Genomic DNA, 27,237 nt, shown 5'->3' on the forward strand with positions numbered 1-27,237 from the left:
ATTTTGAGTCCGCCGCCATCATCGCCAGTGGCAACATATCTTCCGCCAAACGCGGGTTCAATGGTGTTTTTTCCACCTTTTCTTCAGGCGGTTTACCGCAAGGTCTGCAAGCTTGGATTCCTGGCACGCCACAGGTCAGATGAAGAGTTCGCGGTTCTAATGAGATCGTGCGTAATTGCTTGTGAGTTACTAATTCACATTGCACGATGTTTATTCCATTCCAGGTGAGGATGTTGCCTGCCTTGGCATTTTTGCCACCTGCGGAGGTATCCGACGCCTTCGAAGACCTCGTGGCATTGTTTAAACCCGAAGCAATGCCCCTGGCACTTCGAGGACGCGTACATCGGTCGTCGTCGACGGAACGGGCTGTTGTCTGCCACGTTCCCGACGAACCTGTGGTTCATCCACAGATCGGTCATAGAAGGTCTTCTTCGCACGAACAAGTCAGCCGAAGCATAAAACCGCAGCTTCCAGGTTTGAGTCATCTTTATATTAAGCGTATCGCCGTTTTCCTTAGCAGAGTTATATCAGTTCATCTCTGATTATATTCAGACGAACATCAACGGCACCAGACCAATCATCTGGTCTTTCCTGGATGCGTACAGAAAGGGCAGTCTGCAAGAGATGAGGATCGCGCAGCTGGATGCTGGTCAGCAACCGTCCGGCCTAGAAGCGAAGTCCCGGGCTCTCAATCAGCGCATCTTGTGAGTTCTGGTAGACCACGACACAGTGATCGACCGCTTTTGCCGGTCGAAAGCGTCGCCCGAAATGTTCGGCTTTAACCCGCGCTTCGCGTCAATTCTGAACCTACACATTTACCACATCTTGCGAATAAGCAAAAAAATGTAACGTTCCTTTCATTGATTTCTGTCGACCGATAATTTCTGGTCGTTTCATTCCTGCGCATTGTAGTCGCGCACATTATAAGAACACAACGTCACCGGTGCAAGTACTATTTAATGAAGCTTAAAGGGATGCTGAACCGAAAATCGAATTTCAAAAAAACAACGCAGAATCGATAGGCGGGACGCTACAAATACCAAAACGTTACTCATAAAGCGGTATCTCATACGGATCGTCGTATTTTTGTAAAAGAAGAGCGCGCTCGCACAAGGCCAGAAAGACGCGTGACCTCGCGATTCTCATTTCCTCCTCTTTTCGCTTTGACTCCGCCAGGGCGCGGAGAGGAAAGGGAGCGAGGCCATTTCTCCTCCTTCCCAACTCTTCTGCGATAAGATGACGTCAACAGTCTCCCTTTCATTCGCTCCTTTATTTTCCAGAAATAGAGCCACCCACTCGAGATATGGCTATATGAATGATGTTTCGTGGTTTACGGCGCCCTGTCGAGCACTTCTGCAAGCTTATTTTGTGAAATCCGAATTTCGGTTGAGCATCCTTTTAACGAAGTAATATTTTCCTGTTTCAGAGTGGTTGTTATAGTCGGCCTTGGGCTAATGAGTTTGCTTTTCTTGATAGCACGAGCGAGCACGGCGGAAGCTAACGTGCGCGTTCTTTACTTGTCGCCGACAATACACCATTCTCAGGTACGGCCCAGCGTTCGATACTTAACAGCCCAGCACAGCTGTTCGATACTTAACAGCCCAGCACAGCACAGTGTTTCTCGCTTCGAAAGGCAAGCAAAGCACGCGCCATATATGCACAAACTCTCAAGATGTCAGCTGCCAGAAGCTTTTAAAAAAAAAAAAAAATCTGTTCAAGCCATTTCGTGTTTTTTTTTTTTTTTTTTTTTTTTTTTTTAGTTGTAAACATTTATGTTACCAGTTATTGAAGCCAAATTGCAAACGTAGGATCGGAGAAAAAGGTAGATTGTGACGAAGTGGACAAGTGCCCAGTTGCCCTCTGTTACGACTTCCCCGTGTACGAGATGCCCTATGACGACTTGCCCTATTTGACGAGTTTACCTATGACATGGTGGCTTGTGACGAGTGTATATTATAGGGTCGGGTAGACTTTTTTTTGAAAGGGGGGGAGGGGGCTTTAGCCTCCCCCCCCCCCCCCCCCCCCCTCTTGGCTACGGCCCTGCACGAACCACACAGCACCACACCGGTGTGATGCTGGTGCATAGTCCGCGCATATAATATATAAGGGTGTAGGAAAGAATGTCCCCGGATAAAATGTCCCCGGAAAAGATGTCCCCGGACAAAATGTACCTGAAAAAAAAAAGGCCCCAGATGGGAAGTAGGAAAAAATGTCCCCAGAGATTCTCTATCTCTGCGTTTCCCTGATCCTTATGGCCTTCGAGCGGTCCGGTCATATGTCCTTGGGAGAAAAGGCACCCTGTGGCAAGTCGGAAAAAAACGGCCCCAACAAATAAGGAAATATACGATTCCCCGAGGTACACGGTTAGCGCGAACACGACATCGGCACATTTTCACATTTTTCTAAAGAGTATTAGTGGGAACCAAATTTTACCGTCTGCATTATATACCCAAATGAGCACTTTCAGTTCCTATGATAACTTTAATGACAGCCCTTCGTTTCTACAAAAAAAAAAAAAAATAAAAAAAAAATTTAGCGAGCGCTTGTTGGTGCTAAGTGTCGTGCTTTTTATTTATTTGGAAGTAGGGAAACGAAATTTCAGCGCTCATTTTCTGGCTTTAATGTGTTGCATGTTGCACCCTAACCTCAAAAACACCAGTCTTCCGTTGAAAAGCACAAGAAAACTAATTTTAAAGCTAAATAGACGATCTTCAATGTGCACCTGGTGGATGCATGCGGAGCCTATTTGGGAGGTAGTCTAGCAACATTGTGGAAACTGCTACGTAGTCGTGACGTAGCAGTTTCCTTCGGAGCAGCGCCGCTCTTTGGTATTTCAACATTTTCCTTCTTAGCTTTCCTCCTCAACTCACAAGTCGCGCATTGTACCAAACGGTTCAAGAAGACGGAAAGGAAGGACTCCCCTCTTTCTCGGACCCTCGTTCGTGCAACCGGACATAGCCATTCTCCCCCTAGAAGATTAGCACGTCGCTCAAAACTCGAACAAAAGTTGCTTTCCCCACCTCGTTCAGCCCTAAGCTGAACGAGGTGGGGCCAGCCACAGGCTCGTCACCCCACGGGCACTTCGAGCGGCTCGGTTGTAACGCGCTGACGCTATTGACACCATCACAACGCTGACAACGCCACCAAGGGCAAAGCTCATAACCACGCCTGCCTTGCTACTCCACGAACGCAGGAAATCTTTTCTTTCTGTTTTTGTTTGCGCCGGATATCCCATGACGCATCGCGCTCTCCGTTCGCTTCTCTTCGAGCGTTTGCTCGAGTGCACCGTTTGGAACGAAAAATATGGCCAATCGTTCAAAATACAAACACGCGATTATCATTTACGGTTATTATACGTCATGCTTGACTCATTTCCGAACGAAATCTGAATATTTCAATTTTTGCTTCCGTACCCCTTTAAGTACCTCTCAAATTTCGCCAAACACAATATTTTGGTTTTGGCTAGAAGTATTATAAATGTTTATTTCACATTGGAAAAACAAAACAAAACAAACAAACTAACAAACAAACAACAATTTGGTTTTGGCAAACACAATGATTTGGTTTTCAAAATACCCCACAATAGATTACTTCGGTTGCTGTGTGTGACTTCCAGTCTCCCTTTCTACCTCTAGATGGGTCAGGTCATTTGTGACCGGATAATGACAGGACCACCCTAAGGCCATGAGAATGGGGGAAAACCCAGCGATAGAGAACCCTTTGGGGACATTTTTTTTTCCGGGGACATATTTTCCGGGGACTTTTTTACCGGGGACATTATTTCCGATGACGTTTTCCGGGGACATTTCTTCCGGAACCCAATATATAGGGTTCCGTGTTTTCGGATAAATTCGAAAAACACCTGCCGGTAAAATTTTGGTCAATTCGGATTTATCCGCCGAATTCCGAATTTTGATGTGCCAATGCCCCCCCCCCCCCCCCCCCCCCAATAATCTCAATAAAGACGGTATTTTATAATTAAGTTTGATCAACGCACAGGGTCAATGGTCCCGAGAAAATACCACCACAGTTATCTTTCAAATCTCGGATCATTGACAAAAGGGGTCTTGCTGCTTATCTCGTCAAGGTTCAGGACGACATATCATTGTGCTTTCAGGTCACGACAAAGGCCTCTGTATTGGTTTCCAGTTTGGGCCATACTATGTGTTTTAAGAGGAAGGAGTGGTTGTGTTTTTGTAACAGTTATAAAGCTATGAAACCATAGAGATTGCATAAAATTGGAAGAGGGGCAGTTGAAACTTCTTTATTACATCTTTTACCTTACACTTCGCGCGGCCGCGGGGTAGCATGGAAGAGGATGGGAGGAATACGTGCATCCCCGGGACTACCTGCAGGAGTTTATTTTTAAAGGGGTACGGAAACGAAAATGGAAATATCCATATTTCGTTTGGAAATGAATCAAGCATGACGAATAATAACTGTAAATGAAAATCTCACGTTTGTATTTTGAACGACTGGCTATATTTTTCGTTCCAAACGGTGCACTTTTAAGCAAGCGCTCGAAGAGAAGCGAACGGAGAGCGCGATGCGTCATGGGAAATCCAATGCAAACAGAAACAGAAAAAAAAAAAAAAAAAAAAAAATATTTTCCGCATTTGTGACGTTCCTGGGCTGGCGTGGTTATGAGCTTTGCCGTTGGTGGCGTTGCGCGTTATAACCGAGCCATTCGAAGTACCCGTGGGGTGACGAGCGTGTGGCTGGCCCAAGAAGCACGTAGCTTCCACAGCACTGTCAGCTTAGGGGTGAATGGGGTGGGAAAAGCCAGTTTTGTCCGAGTTTTGAGCGACGGGCTAACCTTCTAGGGAGAGAATGGCTGTGTCCGGGTACACAATCCAGGGTCCGAGCAAGACGGGAGTCCCTCCTTTCCGTCTTCTTGAACTGTTTGGTACAATGCGCGATTTGTGAGTTGTGGAGGAAAGCAAAGAAGGAAAGTGTTGAATTTCAAAGAGTGGTGCTGCTCCGATGGAACTTGCAACGTCATGATTACGTAGCAAGTTCCCAAACGTTGGTAGATTACCTCCCAAATAGGCTCCACATGCATCCACCAGGTGCACATTGAAAGATCGTTTAATTAGCTTTAAAATTAGTTTTCTTGTGCCTTTCAACGGAAGACTGGTATTTTTGAGGTTATGCTGCAACATGCAACACATTAAAGCTAAAAAAAATGAGCGCTAGAATTCTGTTTTCGTACCCCTTCAAAAACCGGTCTTGTCCCTCTCGGTCGTTCTTGGTTACAAGTGTGTGAACGAGCCTTTATCTTGTAAAATTACGAAGCGTAGTTTCCTCTCTGTAAAAAAAATAGGGACAAAATGTTTTTCAGAGTCAACGACGGACGGCGACGCAGACGACCGAGCCGAGTGGTGGGACACGTTTGGCGCACGGGTTGATAGATGGCGCTACCTCTTTTTCGTGACTGCTCGCGACGACCGTGGGCTATTAAAGGAGCTGTGCAACGATATTCAATTGGAATGTATCTCTCTATACACGAGCTTACTGGCACACCTGGGACTCAAGGATACTCACACGCAACGCCATTGGCCAAGAAACTCCTTTGTTGCGGTGTAATTTCAAGGACAAAAGCGATCCTTTTCATTCAGTCTCTCCTTTGCAAAATTTGATGACGTAACTCGGGGGTCCCAGTACACCCAAGTGACGATATTTGAATGCGGTTCATAGATTGGACCCGAGCATTGCGTGGGCACTCGACTTGGGCTCGTGACAATTGCTAGCTCGAGAAGCATTCGGGTTTTGACCCGTGTCCAATCGCTGCAACGACGACAACAGCCGAGCCATAACAATGCCTGGAACTCAGCGCGTGTCCTGCGCTTTGCCAACCCCAGCGCGTGGCTATGATCAACACTGGCGGCATATAATCGGCTCCAGATCACGTGGCCGCTTGTTCTGGCTGCGAGTTGAGGGGGTGAACGCTGCTCGTTTTTCTTAAATTTTTTTCTGGAACTTCTATTGCGTGGGGTTAAAAACGAACGCGTGTTTCATAGGTCATTAAGGTTAGGGATCCGTTTTAAGCGGTATTTGCGCAAAGTACAAATATTGTTGCATTGGTCCTTTAAAATGAACATAACCTTTTTGTAATGTACCTTTAGTTTAAGAATAAATAAGAACAATAAAAGCACGAAAAAAAAAAAAAAACACGGTTGCATAACGACGACGCTCTTGCTGTCGACGGATTTCGTCTGCGTTACGTCGGCTTTCTTTCGCTGGTCGGCTACACCTTCCGACGCTGCTCCCGACGCCACCTATCAAACGTGGATCAAACGCGCCCCGCTACTCGACTCTGTCGTCTGCGTCGCCGTCCACCGTTGACCCTGGCCCGTTTTTTGGTTCTATTTTTTAACACCTGTGAAATACACCTTTGATGAAAAGTTTAGATTGCTATGTGCAGGCGCCGATTTTTACGGCCCATTTTAGAACGGGCCTGGTTATTTCAGACACCCTGACATACATACATATGTTTTGTTTTTTAACATAAAAGAAATTATTATCATTTCACAGTCTTCAGAACTGGCACGCCAAATTCCGAGGATTTTAGGTATGTCCTTATGACATATTCAAAGGCTAGTAAGTCATGGAACGAAATGGTTTTATTGAACTTATGCAGATTATACAAATATCTCAGATAGATAACTGGATGCCTCCTGCCATATTCCGAAGTGTGCTGATTGAGGAGACAATTTTGAATACCAAGAAGCGCCCAGCATAAAAAAAAAAACAATGCGGAAAAATCTTAAAAAGAAAAAGCCGAGGAAGCCAGTGCAAAACCGACAAGTGCACGAGTGAATATCCAGCTTAAAAAAGAAGGAGAAAAGAAAATAGCTGACCGTTTCTTTTTTAATGCTTTGGCGTACTTCAGAGTGGTGTGTTTGATCCCCAAAATAAGTATGGGTGCCACTAGCGGCCACAATAGTAACGGGAAATGTTATTGATTGCCTTGCAGTAATTATTCCAACATACCGAATAAATGACAGAACTGCATTTTCTGTAGCATGTGCTCCATATTTATTGGCAGAATGAACGAAAATTGCTGGTACAACAGCATCCAAGTCCCGTACGCTGAATCTTTGTTAGTTTCAAACTTTGTATGCAGGGGTTTCCCCAGGAATTGAAATTAGGAAAGGGGGTGGGGGCCCCCCCCCCTCCCTCCCCTTCCGCCCCCGCCCCGCCCCAAATAAAATCCTGGCTACGCCACTGTAGGCACCTTTGCTAATTTTTCAAATATTAGGTTCTTATCCCAGGCGAAAATTTTCAACTGGGACCAGTTGGTCCCAGTTGCAACTGGTTTATGGAACAATTCCCAGTTGCAACTGGTCCCAGTTGGAGTCGTCCAACTGGGACCAGTTGGTCCCAGTTGCAACTGGTTTATGGAACAATTCCCAGTTGGAGTTGGTCCCAGCTGGAATTGGTCCCAGTTACAACTGGTCCCAGTTGCAGTTGGTACCAACTCCAGCAACAATGAAACACGGCACAAAATGGAAGGTTGACAAGACTTTATTGTCAAAAACTTGGAGAATGAAACTAAATAGGTTCGGTGACGTACACGCTCCGGGTTTAGCCACTTGCTTGCGACGGTTGAATCGCTTTTTCAGAGGTGGTATTCATGAGATGAAGGAAGATCGGCCGCTGGCGTCTGTTAGTGAAGACGTCCTCAGCTTCTCTTCCCATCGCGTGAAGAAAGGTGCTCACCCGTGATCTTGCGTTGCGCAGGTGAAGTCCTGATAAGATGCGGTAGCGCTCCCACCTTGCAATCTCTGTCACAACAGTCGAATATTTTCGAGGTAGACCTCCCGCCATTTTCGCCATTGTGTTCTCCGCGGCGTGTTCTCTTCCGTCCGGTCTTTCCTGGGTGCCCTCCGATCGCTGAACTGCATCTTTCCATCCTCGAAGTTCACCGCCGCCACCGTGGTGTGTGTACAGTTAGGTCCAAAGAAGCGCAGCTGTAGTTTTGACATTTTCATAACGACGCCAACTTGGGCGATGGTGACCCTTCTCTACCGCGTCCGTCCGACTCCGGCATACTCCGGCATCAGCATAGGCAGCGCCATCTGTCGACAGCGCGTACCACTAATCCGCACCCGCGTGCCACGGCGGCCGGCTAGCTCTGATTACTCAAAAGATCAATTTATTTATTAAAAGAAAAAAAAATACTGTAGGTATTTAAATAAATGTTTTAATATATTTTAATAATGCACTAAATGCTCATTTAGGTGAACACATTTTGTCGCTAATTATATTTTCCAATTAAAAAATTATTTAGTGCATTAAAATTCTTATATCATTTTTATAAATATATAAATGTACCCCAGTAATTAAAAATTCCCTATTTGTATAAATCTAAAAATGTAAGTGTTTTTAGTTTTCTTCATTAGCATAGTTCAACACACCCCCAACTTGCCCAAATTGTTGCCCAGTGTGAACTGGGAACGGGAAAGGCATTTGAAGTCCGACTGGGAATCGCACCAACCAGTTACTTCTCTAACTGATCCCAGTTCACTCCATTCCCAACTGGGAGTCAAACCAGTTGACTACCAACTGGGAATGGTTCAAACCAGTTGACCCCTCAGCCGGCCCCAGTTGGACTCCTATTGGTCCCAGTTGATTCCCAGTTGGGACCAGTTAGTCCCAGTTGATTCCCAGTTGGGACCAGTTAGTCCCAGTTGAAACCAGTTGAGGTGCCAACTGGTCCCAGTTAGAAATTTTCGCCTGGGATGTATGTGTAAATTTCAGCTGAAATTGTATTGTGTTTTCCTTTTGATATGTTCATGTGCTATTGAGAGTGCTAAACGATAATCTGTTCTGTACGTCATTCCAGTTATCTGCTGAACGCCTGGTCGTGTACAAGCGGAAGCTGCAGCGTGGTATCGGCTGTGACGTGTTACTACAAGCAACGGACCATCGTGATTTCATTCAACGAAGAGAAGCGTGCAGCCCCGCCCATGGTACCAGACCCAAGCGACCTCTGAGCAAGAAATCCTGCCATAAAAGCCGTCACCAACGTGAGCCGCAGCATTCTGGCGGCAGCAGCGACGAGCAACAGCAACAAACGATAATCTGTTCTGTACGTCATTCCAGGTTGGTTTATTTCACTATCATTCCTAAGGCAATTATATCCTTGTCGCTGCTGCTGCCTGTTGTGCCTGCTATTTGGTCTATGCACGCTATTAAAGATGACCGATACGCTGTGTTTGAAATGCCAAGAGGAAATCCTCGATGATGAGCAGTCAATTACGTGTAGTGAATGCGGTTCCACGTATCATTGCGGTAGTTGTGCGGGAATCTCTGAAGTAACACTAAAAACAAAGGGCGAAACCTATCGTAGCGCGTGGAAATGCCCCACTTGTCGAAGCTCAAAACTTAAGAAAGGCGCGACCAATAAACCGAAATCGGATGTTGACGTATCGACCATGTTAGTTTCCATGAACAACAAATTAGATGAACTCTTAGATCTCAAAGAAACTGTAGGAGGCATCGAAGCATCCATTAGCATGATGTCGGCAAAATATGATGAAATATTAGAAAGTGTCAAAGAACAGAGGGAAGAAATTAAACAACTAAAAAGTAAAGTGGCGGAACTCGAGGGAAAAGACAATGGTGAGGAGGTGAAGCGGCTCAGGAATGAACTTCATGACCTCGAATGGAGAAACCGAAAGCTCAACCTTGAATTTCACGGTATCACAAAGACGAAAGACGAGGATCTAATGAGCAAAATAATTGAAATAGCTCCCAGCCTAGAACTGCCTGAGTTAGCTGAAGCCGAAGTAACAGCCATTCACCGTCTGCCCTCAAAGCCAGATAAAATCCCTGGCATTATTGTCCGCTTTGCTTCGCAAACAACAAGGGACGCATGGTTGAGCAGGAGGGGAAAGTTACGAAACACTGGAAACAAATACTTCATTAATGAAAATCTGACGAAGCAAAATCGTGAACTACTAGCCAAGGCAAAAGAATGGACGAAGAGAAAAGGCTTCATGTACGTATGGCATCGGAATGGAAAAGTCTTTATCAGGCGCAAAGATGGTGATGACGCCTATGTGATTAGAAGCGAAGATGATCTGAAAGCTATCCATTCGTAGCTCGAGGTCTTTATCGTCTAGATACTAGGGCCTTCGCAATTCATGAAAGAATCACCATACGTACTTCCTGCTGATTTTTCACAATATCTTGAACGCAGTTGTGAGTCGTCACTGAAAGTTTTTCATTTAAATGCAAGGTCTGCTAGAAATAAAGTAACAGATCTTGAGTGTCTTTTTAGCCAGTTTTCAATTAAATTCAATATAATTATGTTTACCGAGACATGGTATACTGAGGAAGAAGATGTTTTTAGGCTGCCATCTTATAACCACTACTGTTTAAATCGTGTTTCTAATCGTGGCGGAGGTGTATGTTTGTTGATTGAAGAAAGCATCAAAACCGAATTATTATCTACTTTTTGTACTATGACAAAGGATTATGAAGTGTTATCTTTGGTGGCAGAAAATATGCTTATATCTGTGGTTTACCGTCCACCCGATGGCAATATTAATACTTTTCTTGCATATTTTGAGGGGCTTTTGGGATTCGGTAGTGATAATAACTTGAAGGTAATCATTGGAGGAGATTTAAATATTAATATGCTACTTGATACTACGCCTAGAACTGAATTTGAAATATTACTTACAACGTATGGATATGCTAACATAATAACTCTACCAACAAGAATTACAGTGCACACGGAAACTCTTATTGACCTTTTTATTACAAACATTGATCACGTATGTCTGAAAGCTGGTATACTTACCACCCATATAAGCGATCCCCTACCTATATTCCTATGCGTAAATGATAGTCTTTCTCACAAAAAAAAAAAATGCAGAGTCATTTAGGCACTTTCAGCATATCACCCCTTATAATCTGGACATGTTTCGTAATGATATTGAAAATGCTGACTGGAACAATGTTTTTGCTGCAACAGACCCTGATGTAGCTTACGACACGTTCCTAGAGAGTTTTAAACGCCTGCATATAAAAAATTTTCCTTACAAAAAAACGAAAAAATCACGTAGAATTCGGAAACCATGGATTACCCCAAGTCTTTTATCGAAAATTAAGGAAAAAAACAAGTTATTCCAAAGATTTAACAAATCAAGAAGTCAAGATGATTTGACAAAGTTTAAAGCTTATCGCAACCAGTTAACGAAGGAACTAAGAACCGCTAGGGAACGGTATTATCACAATAGTTTTAGATCTTCAGCTGGACGTATTGATGTTATTTGGAAAAAAGTAAACTCAATTAGGAAAAATAATCAGAACCATGACAACATAGATAGATTGCATATTAACGGCGAAGAAGTTAAAGATACTGCTTTAGCTAATGTATTTAATGATTACTTTGTAAATCTAGTTTCTCTAGCTCACGACAATAAGGCTTGCGAGTATATTAAATATAGAAACTTAAATTCAATATTCTTAGATCCCGTTAGCGATTCCGAGGTCTTTAATGTATTTATGAACTTAAATAATACATGCAGTAGAGATGCAGATGATATTCAAATTAGACCCGTAAAATATGTATTAGATTTAGTCGTGCATTGTTTAACTCGTATATTTAACTTGTGTTTATCTGCAGGTATATTTCCAAAACGTATGCTGATTGCCAAAGTTTCTGTACTGCATAAGAAAGGTGATAAGAATGACATTAATAACTATAGACCTGTTTCAATACTTCCCGTGTTTTCAAAAGGGCTTGAAAAACTTATTCATGTGAGATTGTCAAATTTTTTCGAAAAGTATGAACTCATTACAAGGTCGCAGTTTGGATTTCAAAAACATTGTTCTACGGAACTTGCCTTACTTGAAGAAAAAGAATTTATCTTACGCAACTTAGAGGACAAGAAACTTGTTTTAGGGGTTTATATTGATTTTACTAAAGCTTTCGATTATTTAAACCACGAATTGTTACTACAAAAACTTGAATTTTATGGTGTTCGGGGCAAGCCTTGCATCTACTACGGTCCTATCTCGAAAATCGGAAACAATATGTGTGTTGCGGTAACTTTTGTTCTAATATAAAACAAATTTCCTCAGGGTTACCACAGGGAAGTATTTTAGGTCCATTTCTTTTTAATGTCTATGTAAATGATATAGTAAATATTGACCAGTCTATTAAAATTGTAATGTATGCAGACGATACAACACTTATCTATGCTTCTGATAATGCAGAAGAGCTCGTGTCAAAAATTAATTTAGTATTAGATAAAATATCATCATGGACCAACAGGAACGCTCTAAAAATAAATACTAGCAAAACTAAAGCTGTTATATTTCGGACAAAACATAAAGTTATTCCATCAATATGTAGGATAACCTTAAACTCAGTAGACATCGAATTGGTAGAGAATTTTAAAACACTTGGTGTAGTATTTTCTCATAATATGACCTGGGACCATCATATTGCGTATCTAAATAAAAAGCTATCTAAGGTTGTAGGGCTGATATGCAGGCACCGGTATCTACTTCCAACATCGATTAAACTCTTGTTATATAAATCATTATTTTATTCTCATTTTATTCAGCACAACTACAATAACAAACTTGGAGAAAGTACATTTAATTCAAAAAAGAATACTAAGAACTATTGCAAACGCACCCTATTTGTCGCATACAGAAAACTTATTCAAAATTTATAATATACTTAGTATCAAAAATATGTATAGCTATAGACTATCCACAAGCCTTAAAAAAGAATTGCAACATAAAACCTCTTCCTTGGTAACATTGTCAAATTTACAAAAACATGTTTTAACGTATCAAACTCGTAACCCCGATTATTGGCAAATACCAACGTGTCGATTGAATGTTGGCAAAGAAATGTTAGCCTACCGAGTCCCAAGACTTCTCAATTCACTAATTTTACACAATATTGATATGGATAAATTGAGTTTAAATGAATTACGTTCTGTCATGTATACCTTTGATGTAGTCTACTGATATTTGGTTTTGTATATCTTCGATATTATATCTCTATGTTCTCGGTAAGTTGTTAATAATTCCCTTCATGTCCATGTATTTGTATTTATTATGTAAGCGTAGATTTTGTACATTGATATGCTTTAAAGATTAACTAGGTAATTGATATCCGTTAAATGTGCTTATTCTTTGATTGAATGCCTTTGTATTTTATTTTGTTCCCTCTGACTGCTGCTGAATGTAACTGGGGCCGAGAGCTTGTCAAGCCATCTATCGCGGCTTTTATTCTCGGCCCCATCATTACCTGTAATGGGAAATGAAAAATAAAGCTTATTATTATTATTATTATTATTAGAAGTAATACCTTCGTGATTTTTCCAAGTTATTTTGCTTGTTGTAAGTTTGGCGCAATTGTGTAACTTTACTTCAGCCGACGCTGCGAGGCAATGAGATCAATCAAACACAAACTATGTCTGAGCGCAAGTCACTAGGCCTTTTATGTTAAGACAAGTTTAATGAAACGTAAAAAAAAAAAGAAAAAAAAATTGCAGATTTTGACGTTGGACGGCGAAATAGTCACTGCCATCTCTAGAAATCCCTAGGGCAGCGTGAACAGGGGAATTTCAGCGTGAACAGGGAAATTTCCCTAGCGCATGCGTACAAAGTCGAACTGGTCGAACTTTGGTCGAACTTTTGCTGAGGTTCTCCGGAAAGTGCGGTGTGTTTCGCCAAGCTGAATATCCGGTTCCGAATCTTTGCTTTTTGCTCCAACTGCGTTTCCCTCTGCCATCTCTACTTGGCAGGTTCGCGAAACCTCTATCGCTCTAACCGCAGTCAATGTCGCTATCATCGCTACCCCCTCACAGCTTTCTTTTACATACCTCTGATATCCCAAGCGCTATGCGCCTTGCCAGCCTTGCTTTCACGAAGGAACCTCTCGTGGAACAATGATTGATTTCGGTGATACACGTAGCCATATCCGTCCGTGAAGTATCATGCTGGATAAGAGCAACAAACCCTTGCTCCCACTGTCTAATGGATCATATCCACCGATGCTTTCTCTCAACTATCGATACTGTCTGAGCCTGCCTGGAATCCTGAAGCTAATCGAAATGGTAAGCGAGCCATCTTGTGTTTACCTCAGCATTACGCTTCTGCAGTCTCGGTCACGCCACTTTTCGCACCTGCACTGCCTGCACCACGAAATGCGACGGGAAAGGTGTTTATCGTAGTATGCTTGATGGAGGTGACCCGATGATTTTTGTAAGCGCTAATTGCCTCACGAGCGAGTTGTGCGTTGGCACTAACGGTTGATTGTTTGTAATATGGGCTAGTATATTCAGGAATATTGTGCCAACAATGCACGTGAGCGGTGCGAACAGGTTCACACCTGTGGGAACTCGTTTCTGTTTGTCCAGTGTTATTTGGGCGACAAACCCACGTTCATGTTGGAGTGAAACGTCTCAGGAGAAGGCACCATGGTGGAGTTAGTAATCAGACACTTTTCGTTAGCAGACGGACGCCGTATGTAGGAATTCAACTTAAGTTTGTTCTGTTTACTTTTTATACCCTTAATGCACGTTCTTGGGCCACCTGTGTACAAAAATCTCATTCACACATCGATTTATACGGTTCCTGCAAACAGCCATCAATCCTTTTGCTTCGCGCTGTAGTTCATCGTGCAATCGACAAGAATGCGTGGAATGCCGAGCGGCTCGCTCACGCCCTTGCATGGTCTTTTGCAGATGCTCAATGTGGCGTGCATCCACCTGATGCTGCAGTACTGTAACCCAACGTACACGGCCGTCACGTGGGGTTTCCTGGGCAACACGGACGAGACCCTCTTCATCCTCATCAACTTCAGCGCTCTCATGATGAATGCCCTCTTTTTCATCTCATGCATCCTTTCGGTCGCCACAGCTGTGGCCCTGTCCAAGTCTGTCCTTGTGCGTTGCCCTGCCCAAGGGGGGGCATTTTTCTTTCTTAGCTGCACATAGCTGACAGATCACTTGCACAAGGTGCATTATTGTATCCGCCGGGCTCTCCGAGGAATGTCAACAGGGATGAAATTGGCAATCCTGTGTTTGAAGACAAGGGAAGTCTCACACTCTTCCCTCGTCTGTAAATTGGTTAATTTCGTTAAACTATTGCTCGGCCAGCTTTTGCTCTCTCAACCTTTAGTTAAACTAGTGCTAGGCCAGCTTTTGCTCTTTCAACCTTAGTGTATTGTAACTCACTACCACATCACTTTTTTTTCTTTCTTTCTTAGCGTGTCCTAGTGTGTTAGGAAGAAAAAGGTGGTGGGGATAAACATTTTAATGATTCTTAGAAGCCTCAGATATGACTCCGAAAAACCAGACAATATTTTTTGTTGCGGATGGTGTGGGCACGAACACGTGTCAATTTTCACAATGTGTAATTTCAGACTTTCTAATGTGTGGTATTTTTATGGAATATTGAATGTAGTTTACCTGTTTGCTTACAAATTTGTTCAAAGTTTAAACCTTTCAAATGGAGGTTCTGCGTGCTATCATATAAAGCTGTGTTTCTCAACCATCAATAGGGTTACCAACTCTTCAATGAAGGAAGTCGGGACGGGACGGGGGGGGGGGGGGGGGGGGTGAAGGGTGCAGCACGGGGGAGGGGGAGGGAGATACAAAGCGGTTTATACAAACACGCGCCCGCTGCGATTTACGGCTTGCCATTGCTCTTGCATGCTAAAGTGGCTAATTCCTCGCAGCCGACACTAGACACCACAGCATTGCTTCGTGTTGCGCAGCGTGGCGTGCATTGTTGGGCGTACGTTGGATCACATATAAGATTTCTAACTGGACCGTCTGGGCCAAATCCGGGACATATAGCTGTCCCGACGATGCGGGACTCTGGACGCTTTATGAAAAGTCGGGACAGTCCCGCAAAATCCGGGACGGTTGGTAACCCTAACCATCAATGTTTCGCAGACCTCTTTAAGATCGGCGGAGATGATGGAGGACCCCGTTCATGGTAAAGGGAGGGGAAAGGTGCAGGATAAATATGATAATGATTTAATAAATTTATATGACTAAGGGCTAGTGTGAAGTAGACTTCTCTTATTGACATACAAGAAAACTCGCCGGAAAACTGAAACTTTTCTTTTTGATCTGAAAAATTACAACTTTTATTGCCGGGCTTTACTGATGAGGCAGGGCTTTGCGGACCCCTAGAATGCCTTTGCGGAACCCGAAGGGTCCGCGGACCCTCATTTGAGAACCACTGATATAAAGTAATATATATTTTAGATTTTTTTGTTGCCAAGTGGTGGTGCCAGAGCGATTTCTGCAAGTGCGTAGCCTTATTCCTTCTGTTATGGTGATATGAATTTCCTTTCATATAAACCGGCTTTGCAGCTTATTATTAACATCAGCCCAGAGTGTGCATGCAATCTGTGCTTAGCACAGAAAATGCATTAAGCAACTTTAACCAAGTTTTACATTTCTTTAAATATAGTTTTACACTCATGACTCTTTAATACGGACCCCATTAATATGGATACCCTGCTATATGGATAACACTTTTAGGGGTGAACTGGGTAAATACGTGCATTTTTGCCTTATTATTATGGACAACTCACACTATGGACGCTTTTTGGGGGGAGCGGAGTGTTCATATTAACAAGACATCATTGTATTAGAAAGAGCATTCTAGGAAAGACAGTCACCATTTATCTTGACTTCTTTTAAGCATAATCTGCTTGCTGAAACAAGTGACATGTCAAAATCAGTTCATAAGTATTGTTTTGGTATAAAAGAGACAGTGCCGTCTACCATAAAAAAATAGGAGTGCATGTGTGGCCGAGTATACTAACACTTGCATCGGCTCTCATAGTAAAATTGTGGGGTCATACTTTAAATACTTTTTGAAGAATAGGGGTTTGAATCTGATTTCGCTGCATCACTCATAGCTATTACTGTGCAAAGGAAAGACATAGAATCCTGGTTCTCTTTACAATATTGAAACTAGGGATGACGCCGTGATTTTCGACTTAAAGCGTTATTCGCAGACCCCTAGAAACTTGTTTCACAGGAAGAGAAATCTTCCAAACCTATGAGAACCAAATTGCCATTAAGTGCTAGTAGAACCATAGTGTCAGAATTACATGTCCAGCGTGATGTTGGAACTTGCCACTTTTTCATAATACTCAAGCAGGTTAGTGCCGAGCAGCAAATGTCAGTACTTATAATTGGCACCCTGAGTAAGACGCATTCCAGTAGAGTAGAAGTTTCGATGATGTTATTTCAGCTGCGGGAGAGAAAAAGGAAGGAAAATAGCATTCGTTTCATGTTTATGCTGACTGTGTTGTGCTCTGTACAGATGCTCAGTGAGGTGTGAGGAGTATGTAGATTTAATATATTTTTTTTTTATATTTCACAAAAGACTGACTAGACTGAAGTGTTTGAAATCCTAATGCGGTATTATTCTGGCATAAGCATAGAGAAATGTCGAACTTTGTAACATCTTAAAGGGATACCGAACCGAAATTTGGATTTCGCAAAATTAGGCCGCAGAAGCATTGAACGGGATGCTACAAACTCTAAAACATCACTTATACATTGATATCTCAAACGGATGGCCCTACTTTTGGAAAAGAAGGGCGCGATCGAGCGAGCTCTTTGACGTCATTGTCCTCCGGGAGGATTTGAGAATGAGGGGAAGCGGCCTCGCTTCTTTCCTCCTTGCTTCAATTCACTGGCTCTACGGGATGTAGCGAGGAGGGGAGGGAATGGGAATCGTGACGTGCCTTGTCTCGTAAGCCGTGTTCAATCGCGCACTTCTTTTCCAAAAATACGGCTATCCGTTAGAGATATTGCTGTATGAGTGATGTTTTTGGGTTTTTGCAGCGTCCCGCCTATCTGTCAAGCCTTGTTTTGTGAGCTTGAAATTTCGGTTCAGTATCCCTTTAAACACCCGAGACTAGGAACAAACAGTGTTTCTTTCTTAAGCTTTTAAACAGAGAGAAAAACGAAAAAACCTAATCTAATAGACCAATCTCGCTAAACATTCCATGCATGCTTGATGCTGCCATAATTGTAGTTGACAGGAGACACGCGCCAGTTGATGAGTGCTGTCTCGTGGTCTGCTCGTGCAAACCTGCAGTGCAGTTGTCGTGCATGATGCATGCCGGCAGTGGTGGCATAACAAAACTGGCTTGTGAGATCGGTCTATTATAAACTAGGTTTCTCTTGCACTATAAGTGAAACAATACCTGAGTGGCATTCGTGATATGACTGAACCACATATTGCTCCTCTTTTTGCAGGATGTGATGGGGAACATCGCTCACTTTTTCATTTGCATTGGAAGCAGTTTGGTGCTCCTGTCATCTGTTGTCACTCACCAACCTACCACAAAGTACAAAGAGTACATTTTCCAGGGAAAAGTGACTGTTTCGGTAAGCTTCCTAGAGGTGCTTGTGTCTTAGGAGTGAAAATGTAATGAGGATAGCTTTCATTTGGCTTGTTTCTTACTTGTTAATGTTTCTAGCTTCAAGGAGGTAGGCCATGAAGGGCAAGTATAACGAGGCCCTTCATAGTTTACAGAAACCGAATGCAAAGGTTTAATAGTCCAGAAAACTTTGCAATTAAAAAAATATGTTGTCGTTAGCATGAGTGAATGACTATAGTCTAGCTATTTTGGGAAATGAGTGCCTCAACCTTCATGTAGATTGGTGCTCGAAGTACCACTTCCAGCTTGTACCCTCGAGGGCATACCTTTGTCTCTGCGAGATACAAATTTTGAAGCCACATTTTTTTGCATGATTTCACACTTTTTCGTATTTTACAGTACACATTTTATCTTGCAGAATAGACAATACTTCGTTTACAACATCTCTTCTTATTTGTTTACTTTTGACAGAACTAGGCATCACAAGCTCCCTGGCAAGGAGCTTGGTGAGCCTATAGTCCGGGCGGGGGTAAGACAGGCCGGGGAGAGGAAGCAGACAACACTAAAGAGAAAGGGAGGTTTCCCCCTCCCTTCTCCAGCGTTCTGTCTGCTTCCTCAGCCCATCTTTACCTCGCCCTACCCTCTTGAGTTGCAACGGGCTATAGTAGTCATATAAGAATTAAATGTCACGAAAGAAGTTCCTCAGCAAGGCGCTCTAAAGGGCAACTCTACTTCATTTTAAATATTGAGAGAACAATGCACTTTCTTTTGGTATCAACTAGAAAGACCACACGCCAAATATTATGACGTAATTCAGCCTAAAAGTTGACGAAACTGGCCGACAAAGTTTGAGATAAGCCAAGTCACTAAAATCTACTACTTCTAGCAGACGGGGTGTGGCACACTCAGTGGTGGTGTGTTGGTGCAACCAACACTGAGCTAATTACGTGCAAGCATTACAATTTTTTCGCTTGTTTTTTTACTTTTCTAAGCAAAATTTGCAGGCAGCACTAGCAATGTGCTCTTTGTTGTCCACGTGATTTGTGGAACACACATGCACCAGTGTTCACTTGCATGCTTTAATGCTTCGTCATGAATGAAATACACAACCCCTCACCGTCCCAATAGCGTTTTATTTACATTGCACAGGCCCTATCTCCGATGCCCAGCTACGATAGCAGGTAGAAGAAGCAAAGGCTATTGACGTTGTGTCCAACTTTAGTTTCTCTAATAGCCGCGTCCCACTAGAGCGACAGACAGTAACAAACCACAGCGACACACGACAACGAACGACACCGACAGACAGCCTGTTTGTCGGAGTCCGCCGTCCCACCTGGCGGACACGACGCAGGACACGACGACAAGGAAACTTCTTTCCTAGTGGGACTGTAGTTGTCAACAGAACACTTCAAAATACGCAGACAAACTGAGTCTGGCGACATGGTTTTCGTGTTTTGCTTTTTGGGCATAAAACGCGCCGACAAACACGGTGAAATTGGAGACAATTACTTTATTTCTTGATTAAAACTTCCGCTTGTCTTCATTTGCCATTGGCGACTTTCCACAAACAGTCGTGACAATCGACACCACACTTTTTCTGAACTAGAATACACAAAACATTCCTTTTTTGGGTCGTTCAAGGAATTCTAGGTGAGCGCCACGGAATTTAACGCCAACTTTGAGGATGTTTATAACTCCATATCCGAACGATCGTGGGCAGGCGTTTTTTGGTGGACAATACGGCATCCCGATTATCACAGAACGTGACGACAAGCCTCTGGTCTGCCGGAGTGGCTTGCCGCGGAACGTCGTGTCCTACTTCATGGTGGGCCGTCTTATTTTGGTCAGTCCTCGAAAGTCGGTGTATCCATCCTGATGCAGGAGCGTAGACGTCGGCGTGTTGAAGCACCACATCGCGCACCAAGTTTTTGCGAGCGAAACCAGCCACAGCAAATTCCCTTTCGCAACACGACCGCTCGGCGACAGCAAGCGGGCCGCGCCCGCGACCACTACGAGCAATCAAGGGACCGGAACTGTGGGAACAAGGAGTGGCCGCCAAGGGCTTCTCTGAAGGTCGAGCAACGGAGCGAGTCACGGGAGGAAGGGGAGAAGGGTGGGAAGGGAGGCAATAGAAGGCACAAGCGGGCGAGGAGGATTAGTTTGTCTCCGAGAGTTGTTCCTCGGTGAGATTGCTTGCTCCGCTTCAAGTCCAACGACGGACAAGAACTCGTCCGTTGGTGCTTGTCCGCGATTGTCGAGGGTGTTGGTCGTTGCAGTGGGACAGCATCGGCGACACGGAACTTTGTGGTGTCGTCGGACAAATATCGGTGTTTGTCGCTCTAGTGGGACGAGGCTATAACTGTCAGTTGTACAGCCCAGGAGTTGCATTTCACAAGTTCCCCCGCGACAGTGCATTTAGGAAACTCTGGAGGAACACCATGTGCCGATGTAACTTTTGGAATCCCTTGTCGCCATATGGCAGTACAATGTGGATGCTGAGCACATCCTACGGCATGCCAGGTGTTTCGTCGTGTATGTGTCTAAATTTATGCTCCATTTTGCGTAGCAATGTGGCCCGAGGATGGAGCTTTGATATGACCTAAAGTAGAGTGAGTGCCCAATCAACTGGGTGAATATCCATACCTTTTGGTATACGACTTTTAAAACAGAGTACAGATTGTGATAGCGAGATTTAGAAGTGTCAATATGTCTTTCGTCGCACAACGTTGATGGAGGGACCCTTTTTCCCGAGAGCTCTACAGTTGCTGCTGCATACGACTATGTAATAAGCAATTGTGGCGGATGACTCGTACGATCTAGCATACAACTTAGGAGAGCTTCGTGGAGGGTCATAAACACAGATATGTGGTTGTTTGCAACAATGTGCTATAAGCAATGTTATCGTGAGAATGGACCTTCTTCAAGTAACGAGCGCCGTCTGGGGAGTCGTCTGTGAACTACAAATGAAGGGCAGCTCAACATCCCTCCGCCCGTCAAAACACATTGGCATCGTGTGAAGATAGATACTGACAATGTTGCTGTCGCCATTTTCGCAGGGCACTCGATGTGCAGAAGCTTAGTAGAAAAAGGTCCATTAATGAATGCAGTACACTGTTGACGTGCTAGACTTCCTTCGTTCCGGTGGAAATTGAGCATGCAGACCTCTTTATACTAGTCGCAACATATTTCTTTTACTAATATTTCCAAAACATGCCTGTGGTTGACTTTTTTTGCAAGCTTCTTCCACGGGGCTGGCGTGCAAGTGTCATTAGATGTACCAGACTTTGGAGCGGAGCAGACCACACTTGCACCCTTGCTCTGCGCCCGTCCGCACGGTTGCGCGGTGCATGACGTCACTATACCACGTGGTTGACCACGCTTGTGACATGACGGAACCAATGTTGTCTGCTGCAGGCAAAGTTTTGGTCTGTGTTTATCTTTAAAAGAAGATTGCACAAAAAATAGCAAACTTTTTCAGAACTGTTGCATAGGGCTGCTCATTACTCCTACTCAATGTTTTGTCAACCATTATGGTAAAAGTTTTGAACTTGAGCAGAGTTGCCCTTTAAAAAAGAGAGGAGCTTACATTGCCTGACAGCCATCTTGTGGAGCACAAGACCTTTGTGTATCTTTTGATTGAGTCTGAGATTCTCTCCCTCTCATCATTTGCTACCTCATTCTTTCCTCTCTCGTGCACACATTGTTTTACCACCATTATGCTGGCAGCTTGGTGGCTGGTGTCCTGTGCGGTTTTTATTTCTTCAGTACCGTATCCTCTCTTTCTATGTGATGTGCTTCTGCCATACTTTTTCCTGTTTGGCTAGGTTTAGGTGCCCCAACTCCTCTGACCTAATCTGCTTGCTGACCCTTCAGCCTCGGCACTGTGAAGGCATTTTTGGAACTTTTCCATGCTAGTATTCCTTGTGGGAACACACTGTTGGACTAGGGTCAGTTCAGTCCTGTGTGGCCCTTAGCTCTCTTTGCGCGTAATTTTTAGTGAGCCTCCCAGTGTGCACGGTTTGAATATTGCCATAGCTTCCTCTCTGCCAATGCAGCTAGTGGGTCTTGGAGCAAGGTGATGCAGTTGACTGACTGCTGCGAAAAAAAGTGTCATGTATTTAGTTAGGTATGTATAGTGAACCAGCAACAAAGTTTTGTGTGGTTTCAACACCTTCGAGGTGCAACTTTTCTGGACTCTGCATTTATACGCTTTTCTCTTTGCAGGTGCTGGGCATTGTGAATTCTCTGCTCTACCTGTGCAGTGTCTTAGCCGCCTACTGGACCTGTAAATCCAGCAGATACTAACGCTGCCATTGCTGCTTCCACATGGTGCGCGTAATACATGTTTACGCGCAGCTGTAAAACTGAGCCGGGGATCAAAACATTTACTGCCCTTTATTTTCGTTGAGGGTCTTTTGTGCATCGTCAGCATGCATGACAACGATAATATTCTGATGCTTGTGCTCATAATGCTAGTCATTGTTCCTGTGAACACATTGCTATTCTCAGTGACAACATTATTTCAAATTTTTATTTGTTATCCTAACATAAAAGTTAGGTGAGATAAATGGGTTGCAAGTCACCTTTTGTGCTTCTTGGGACACTTGTATCACTTCAGTTTGCGTTGATGTGCAAGTGCGTCTTTGTTCTGCTTATTTTTTCTTTTGGAAGTAACAGAAGACGGCATACTTTGCCCTGCAGGCATCAACTGTGCTGTCACACCTAAAGGCCAATTGCTCCAACAAAAAAAAAATATATATATATAATTTTTTTTTTAGTTATAATTTGTGCGCATTAGGATTTTGTAAGTACCCACACGAGTGAGGCATAACAACAGAATCAAAATAATGAGTCACAAATGGGTTATTCTGTTGAGTGCCTGGCATAATCACTGATGTCATGCCTAGGGTTCCAAGCATAGTTCCACACTTCTGCCATGTACGGCTGAGATTGTTATGGCTGTCGTGTAACTTCAATGCTCCACATTTTTTTAACTGACTTAGTTTCTATTTTAGCATGGAAAACAATGAATGAATCAGGGAACACAACTATGTGGTGTGAAATCAAAAATTTCTTGGCATACCCTCTCTTTTATTAGGGGCGAAGCTCCTTAGGGTCTAGCCTTGTCCGGCGTTCGTGCTCACATCGATTGCCATCCCACCTGTCTTCTTAAAAAAAGAAGGGGGCTCTGAGATGTAGTAGTAACTCAAGAACTGGGGATGTCATGGATGAAACGTTGCATGCATGTAGCCGCTCAACGTCTATACAGGAGAGGGCGCTGTGGTCAAGTGCATATATAATCGTGTTAAACTTTGCATGCATTGGCTCAAAGTTTATAGACGAGAGGTTGCTGCGGTCAAATGCTCAAATGCGTATATAACCACGTTCCATGCCACACATTCTCTTTCTGACATGGATGAAAACGAACGAAAAGCTCGGCATGCTGCGGCTCAGCGTCTACGCAGACAGCAAACTGCTCCGAAAAGAATAAAAAAAAAAAAAAAAAAGTCAGCGTTATCAGCACTACCTATGAGCAAAATCAGTATCATCAGCACCACCAGAGCTTCGCCCCAATCAACATCATTCACCACGTGGAGATGCGGTCATTTTTTATCATTAAGAGTTTTCTTGCAGTTCGCTTGTAACTGCACGGAGCATGGGAATGCTCCATTTACAAGCCGGAAGCACCTTGTATCATTTTGCTTGTCTCATCCGTATTTTTTTCTGCGCTTTTTCCAAACTTTAATGCCTCTCTATGCTGAGAAAGCTAATCTGGGTTATCGTTTGGAACATATTGTAGTGTAGAACCTGTTTAAAAGAGAAAGCTGAAGCATTTTTTTCAAATTCGAAAAATGTGCAAGATACTGGAAGTAGGCACCTTAAAAATAATGTTTTTAAGGGGCTTTTTTTTTCGGTGTAGGAGTGCCATAAGCGAAAAGGAAACCTAGCAAACCATCAGCAGTGTCTGGTGACGCACGCACGTCTTTCAGGTGGCTTGGAAATGCCAGTGATGACGTTACAATGCCTTTGAGAAGTGGCAGGTGGCAAAGAGGTTTGCACCATGCCTGAGCGATTGCTGCACATTGTTTTAAATAAAAGCAGCAGAGGAGAGCATGTATTCTGAGAGCTGAAAAAACAAGTGCAAAGAAATGAGCAGAATATAACTTGCTGATAAGCTGGACAGCAGGAATGAAGCAAACTCCTGGCAGGATTTACGCTAAATTCTGTCCAATTCCAGTGCGTTGACTAAATTCAGGAGAGAAAAGGTATAGGGAATAGCTTTACTGGTTGTCCGTAGCTGCATACTTTTAGGTTAGACTCATGCTGGCAGCGAGTGTTTGCCGGATTCCTTTCACACCATTGAAACTGTGTTTTATAAGAAACGGTTTATCGACAGCTTGCACTGATGACATCTCAATACATAGAAGGCCGCTCCTAATTTTGTTTATTTTCTTCATTGCTCCAGCTTTTTAGAGGAAACTAGCAGCTGCTCCAAGAGTTTAAGTGTAATTCAAACGGTATAATACAACATAATGCCGAATTTCTGATTACTTTTTTTGGATATTGGAACACTATCAGGTCATGGCTTCCATGCTTATTTCTACATAAAATTTCATCAAAAAGAAAATGCATCTTACTCGAGTTTTGTTTTACCACTTTGCTGTTCGTATGGTGTACTGGTATGGCCTTTAGGGACGAATGGTACCCTTCAGCACTGTTGCCAGCTCTCTCGACTTCCCTAAAATACCCCAGAACAAGGGCACTTGTGCATGCGGAAATGAGCAATTTCGAGCCACTTGTATCATAATCTCGCGTGCAACTCGACTCATGTGAAACTCACACTGAGGTCTATTTTGGGCTCCTAAATATGTCTGGTCCTGGTGCATTTTTTAAAAATATTCAGGATCATAAATGGAGTCTGTTTCTGTTCATGTCACAAAGCCTTTTTCTTCATTACATGTTTATTTTGCTTTATATGAGACCGGTGCACTTTATATTTCAGTGGGTTTTGCTGACTGCACATTGAATGTGTGACAAGAACCTATATTTGCACACCTCAGTGGAAAGCATATTTTGGATGGCTTTAACACTGACTAACAAATCACTTGTTTTCAGCACACTGCAATTTTTATTTTTATGTATTGCTGACACATTGCTAGGATTTTTTCGAGGTGCCAGCATCATCTGAAGTTCATCGGGAATCGGATTGCAATGTTTTACAAATTAACTTATATTGAGAATGTAACACTATACCCTGGTTGTTATGATGAAATGCATGTATGCTAACAGAAGATATTGAAGCACAAGAGTATATCCTCCAAGCGAGTTGATCTGTGAATAAATTTGCAAGGGAGATGGTAGTGCACAAAGTAATGCCACATAGCATTAGCCTTTTTGCACTGTTTGTACGGCACAGTTCTACATCTCAAACAAGCCCAGTAGCATTTTGAGACAGTTTATATATAAGACTTTCTTTTATATGCCTCATGATTTTGCAGTGATTTAGGATCGGCATCACTGATGTCGGAACCCACTGTAGGTTCTTGTTCATAACGTGTTGTGTTGACACTATGGGCTCACAGTTTTACAGCGGAGCTGTTAAGGGCTAGGTTCCCCAGGATTGTGTCCGTGTATGTCGACACAAACCTACCTGGACAGCTACCGCCATCTATAAGCAACGGCGGCAAGCACACAACCAGTATGGTTTCTGCCGTCGTTCGTAGATGGCGGCAACCTTTCCAGCTATAATAGAAGAATGGATAGTTGGGCGCGTTGGTGGGAATTCATCGTAGGAAACAGCACGAAAAACAGACGACGACGAAGAAGAAGCACACAGTGTATCGAGTACCAGCTCCGCTGGTCTTCCTTTTTACTTCGGAAACTATTGTTATGCCCAACTCTACTTCACATCTCGATTTTATTTTGTAATTAGAATAGACACTAAGCAGCATATGATTGGTATGTTGTAACAAATTGGGATTTGAAGAGCCAGGGTCCAGATGAAAACTGAATTGCCATTCTTGCTGGCATCTAATCTGATAGGACTACTATTTTTTTTCCTCTGGTGGTCATGACTGATCTCGCTATTAAGTGAGGAGCATGTCTGGGCTTGAGGATGCCTTGTAATGTGGAAGACTACTTACTCTGCTGTCCTGCTGAATTCCCTGTGTTCAGTGGCACTCAAGAAAGGTCACTGCATTCAACAAAACTACTACCTGTTTGTATGCAGTGTGCATTTCTGCTAAAAACTGCACAGATGGAGCCAGCAACTGTGGCACCCTTGTGATACAGGCTTTTTGTGTACATGGCTTACCTTCCGTCACACACAATTTTGAATGAGACTGATCAAATGTCCAGGTCATTGAAAGCTCTGCCCACTTTTTACATCTTTTTTTGTTTTGATAAGCACATACACGCTTACAAAGAGACAACCATACTAGTCTAGTGGGGTTGACTTGTGAGTCTTGTTTTAAATGTGTAACGGGCATTGCCATATTACTACTATTCAACATTGAAACTTCAATGATGGCTGAGCATTGTTTTTGAGTATAAGCACATACTTATTTTTGTGTTGGTAGTCATTTCCTAAAAGTAAAATAAAATTGAGGTCTGAGAAATGCCGGAAAAGTCCATGATTTCACATCTGCAAACATGCCGTGTGTGAGCATTAATGGTACGCTGTACTCGTTTTACCTCGTGGCGGACTGCAACGTGTGCTATGAGCCATCTCAACCATCCTTTGTGTTTCTGGTGAGTCTATATGTGCAAATAATGCGATGCAGAAAGTGACTTCCATTTCTTGCTATTGGTAGGTGATTCTGAAATTTATTTTCGTA

The 27,237-nt window shown here is 43.2% G+C and overlaps 1 protein-coding gene across 1 annotated transcript; it reads left to right on the plus strand.

Annotated features, from left to right (window-relative positions):
• Positions 1–13,668: 13,668 nt before the first annotated feature.
• On the plus strand, positions 13,669–27,018 carry LOC8029752. Its single transcript, XM_029968967.4, has 4 exons — positions 13,669–14,096; positions 14,727–14,927; positions 18,276–18,407; positions 22,625–27,018. The coding sequence occupies exons 1-4, from the start codon at positions 13,977–13,979 to the stop codon at positions 22,703–22,705; spliced, it is 534 nt and encodes a 177-aa protein (XP_029824827.1). The 5' UTR covers positions 13,669–13,976; the 3' UTR covers positions 22,706–27,018.
• The last annotated feature ends 219 nt before the right edge of the window (positions 27,019–27,237 follow it).

The sequence above is a fragment of the Ixodes scapularis genome, unplaced genomic scaffold (assembly GCF_016920785.2).
Source record: "Ixodes scapularis isolate PalLabHiFi unplaced genomic scaffold, ASM1692078v2 PGA_scaffold9__187_contigs__length_104089568, whole genome shotgun sequence".
NCBI classification, from domain to species: domain Eukaryota; kingdom Metazoa; phylum Arthropoda; class Arachnida; order Ixodida; family Ixodidae; genus Ixodes; species Ixodes scapularis.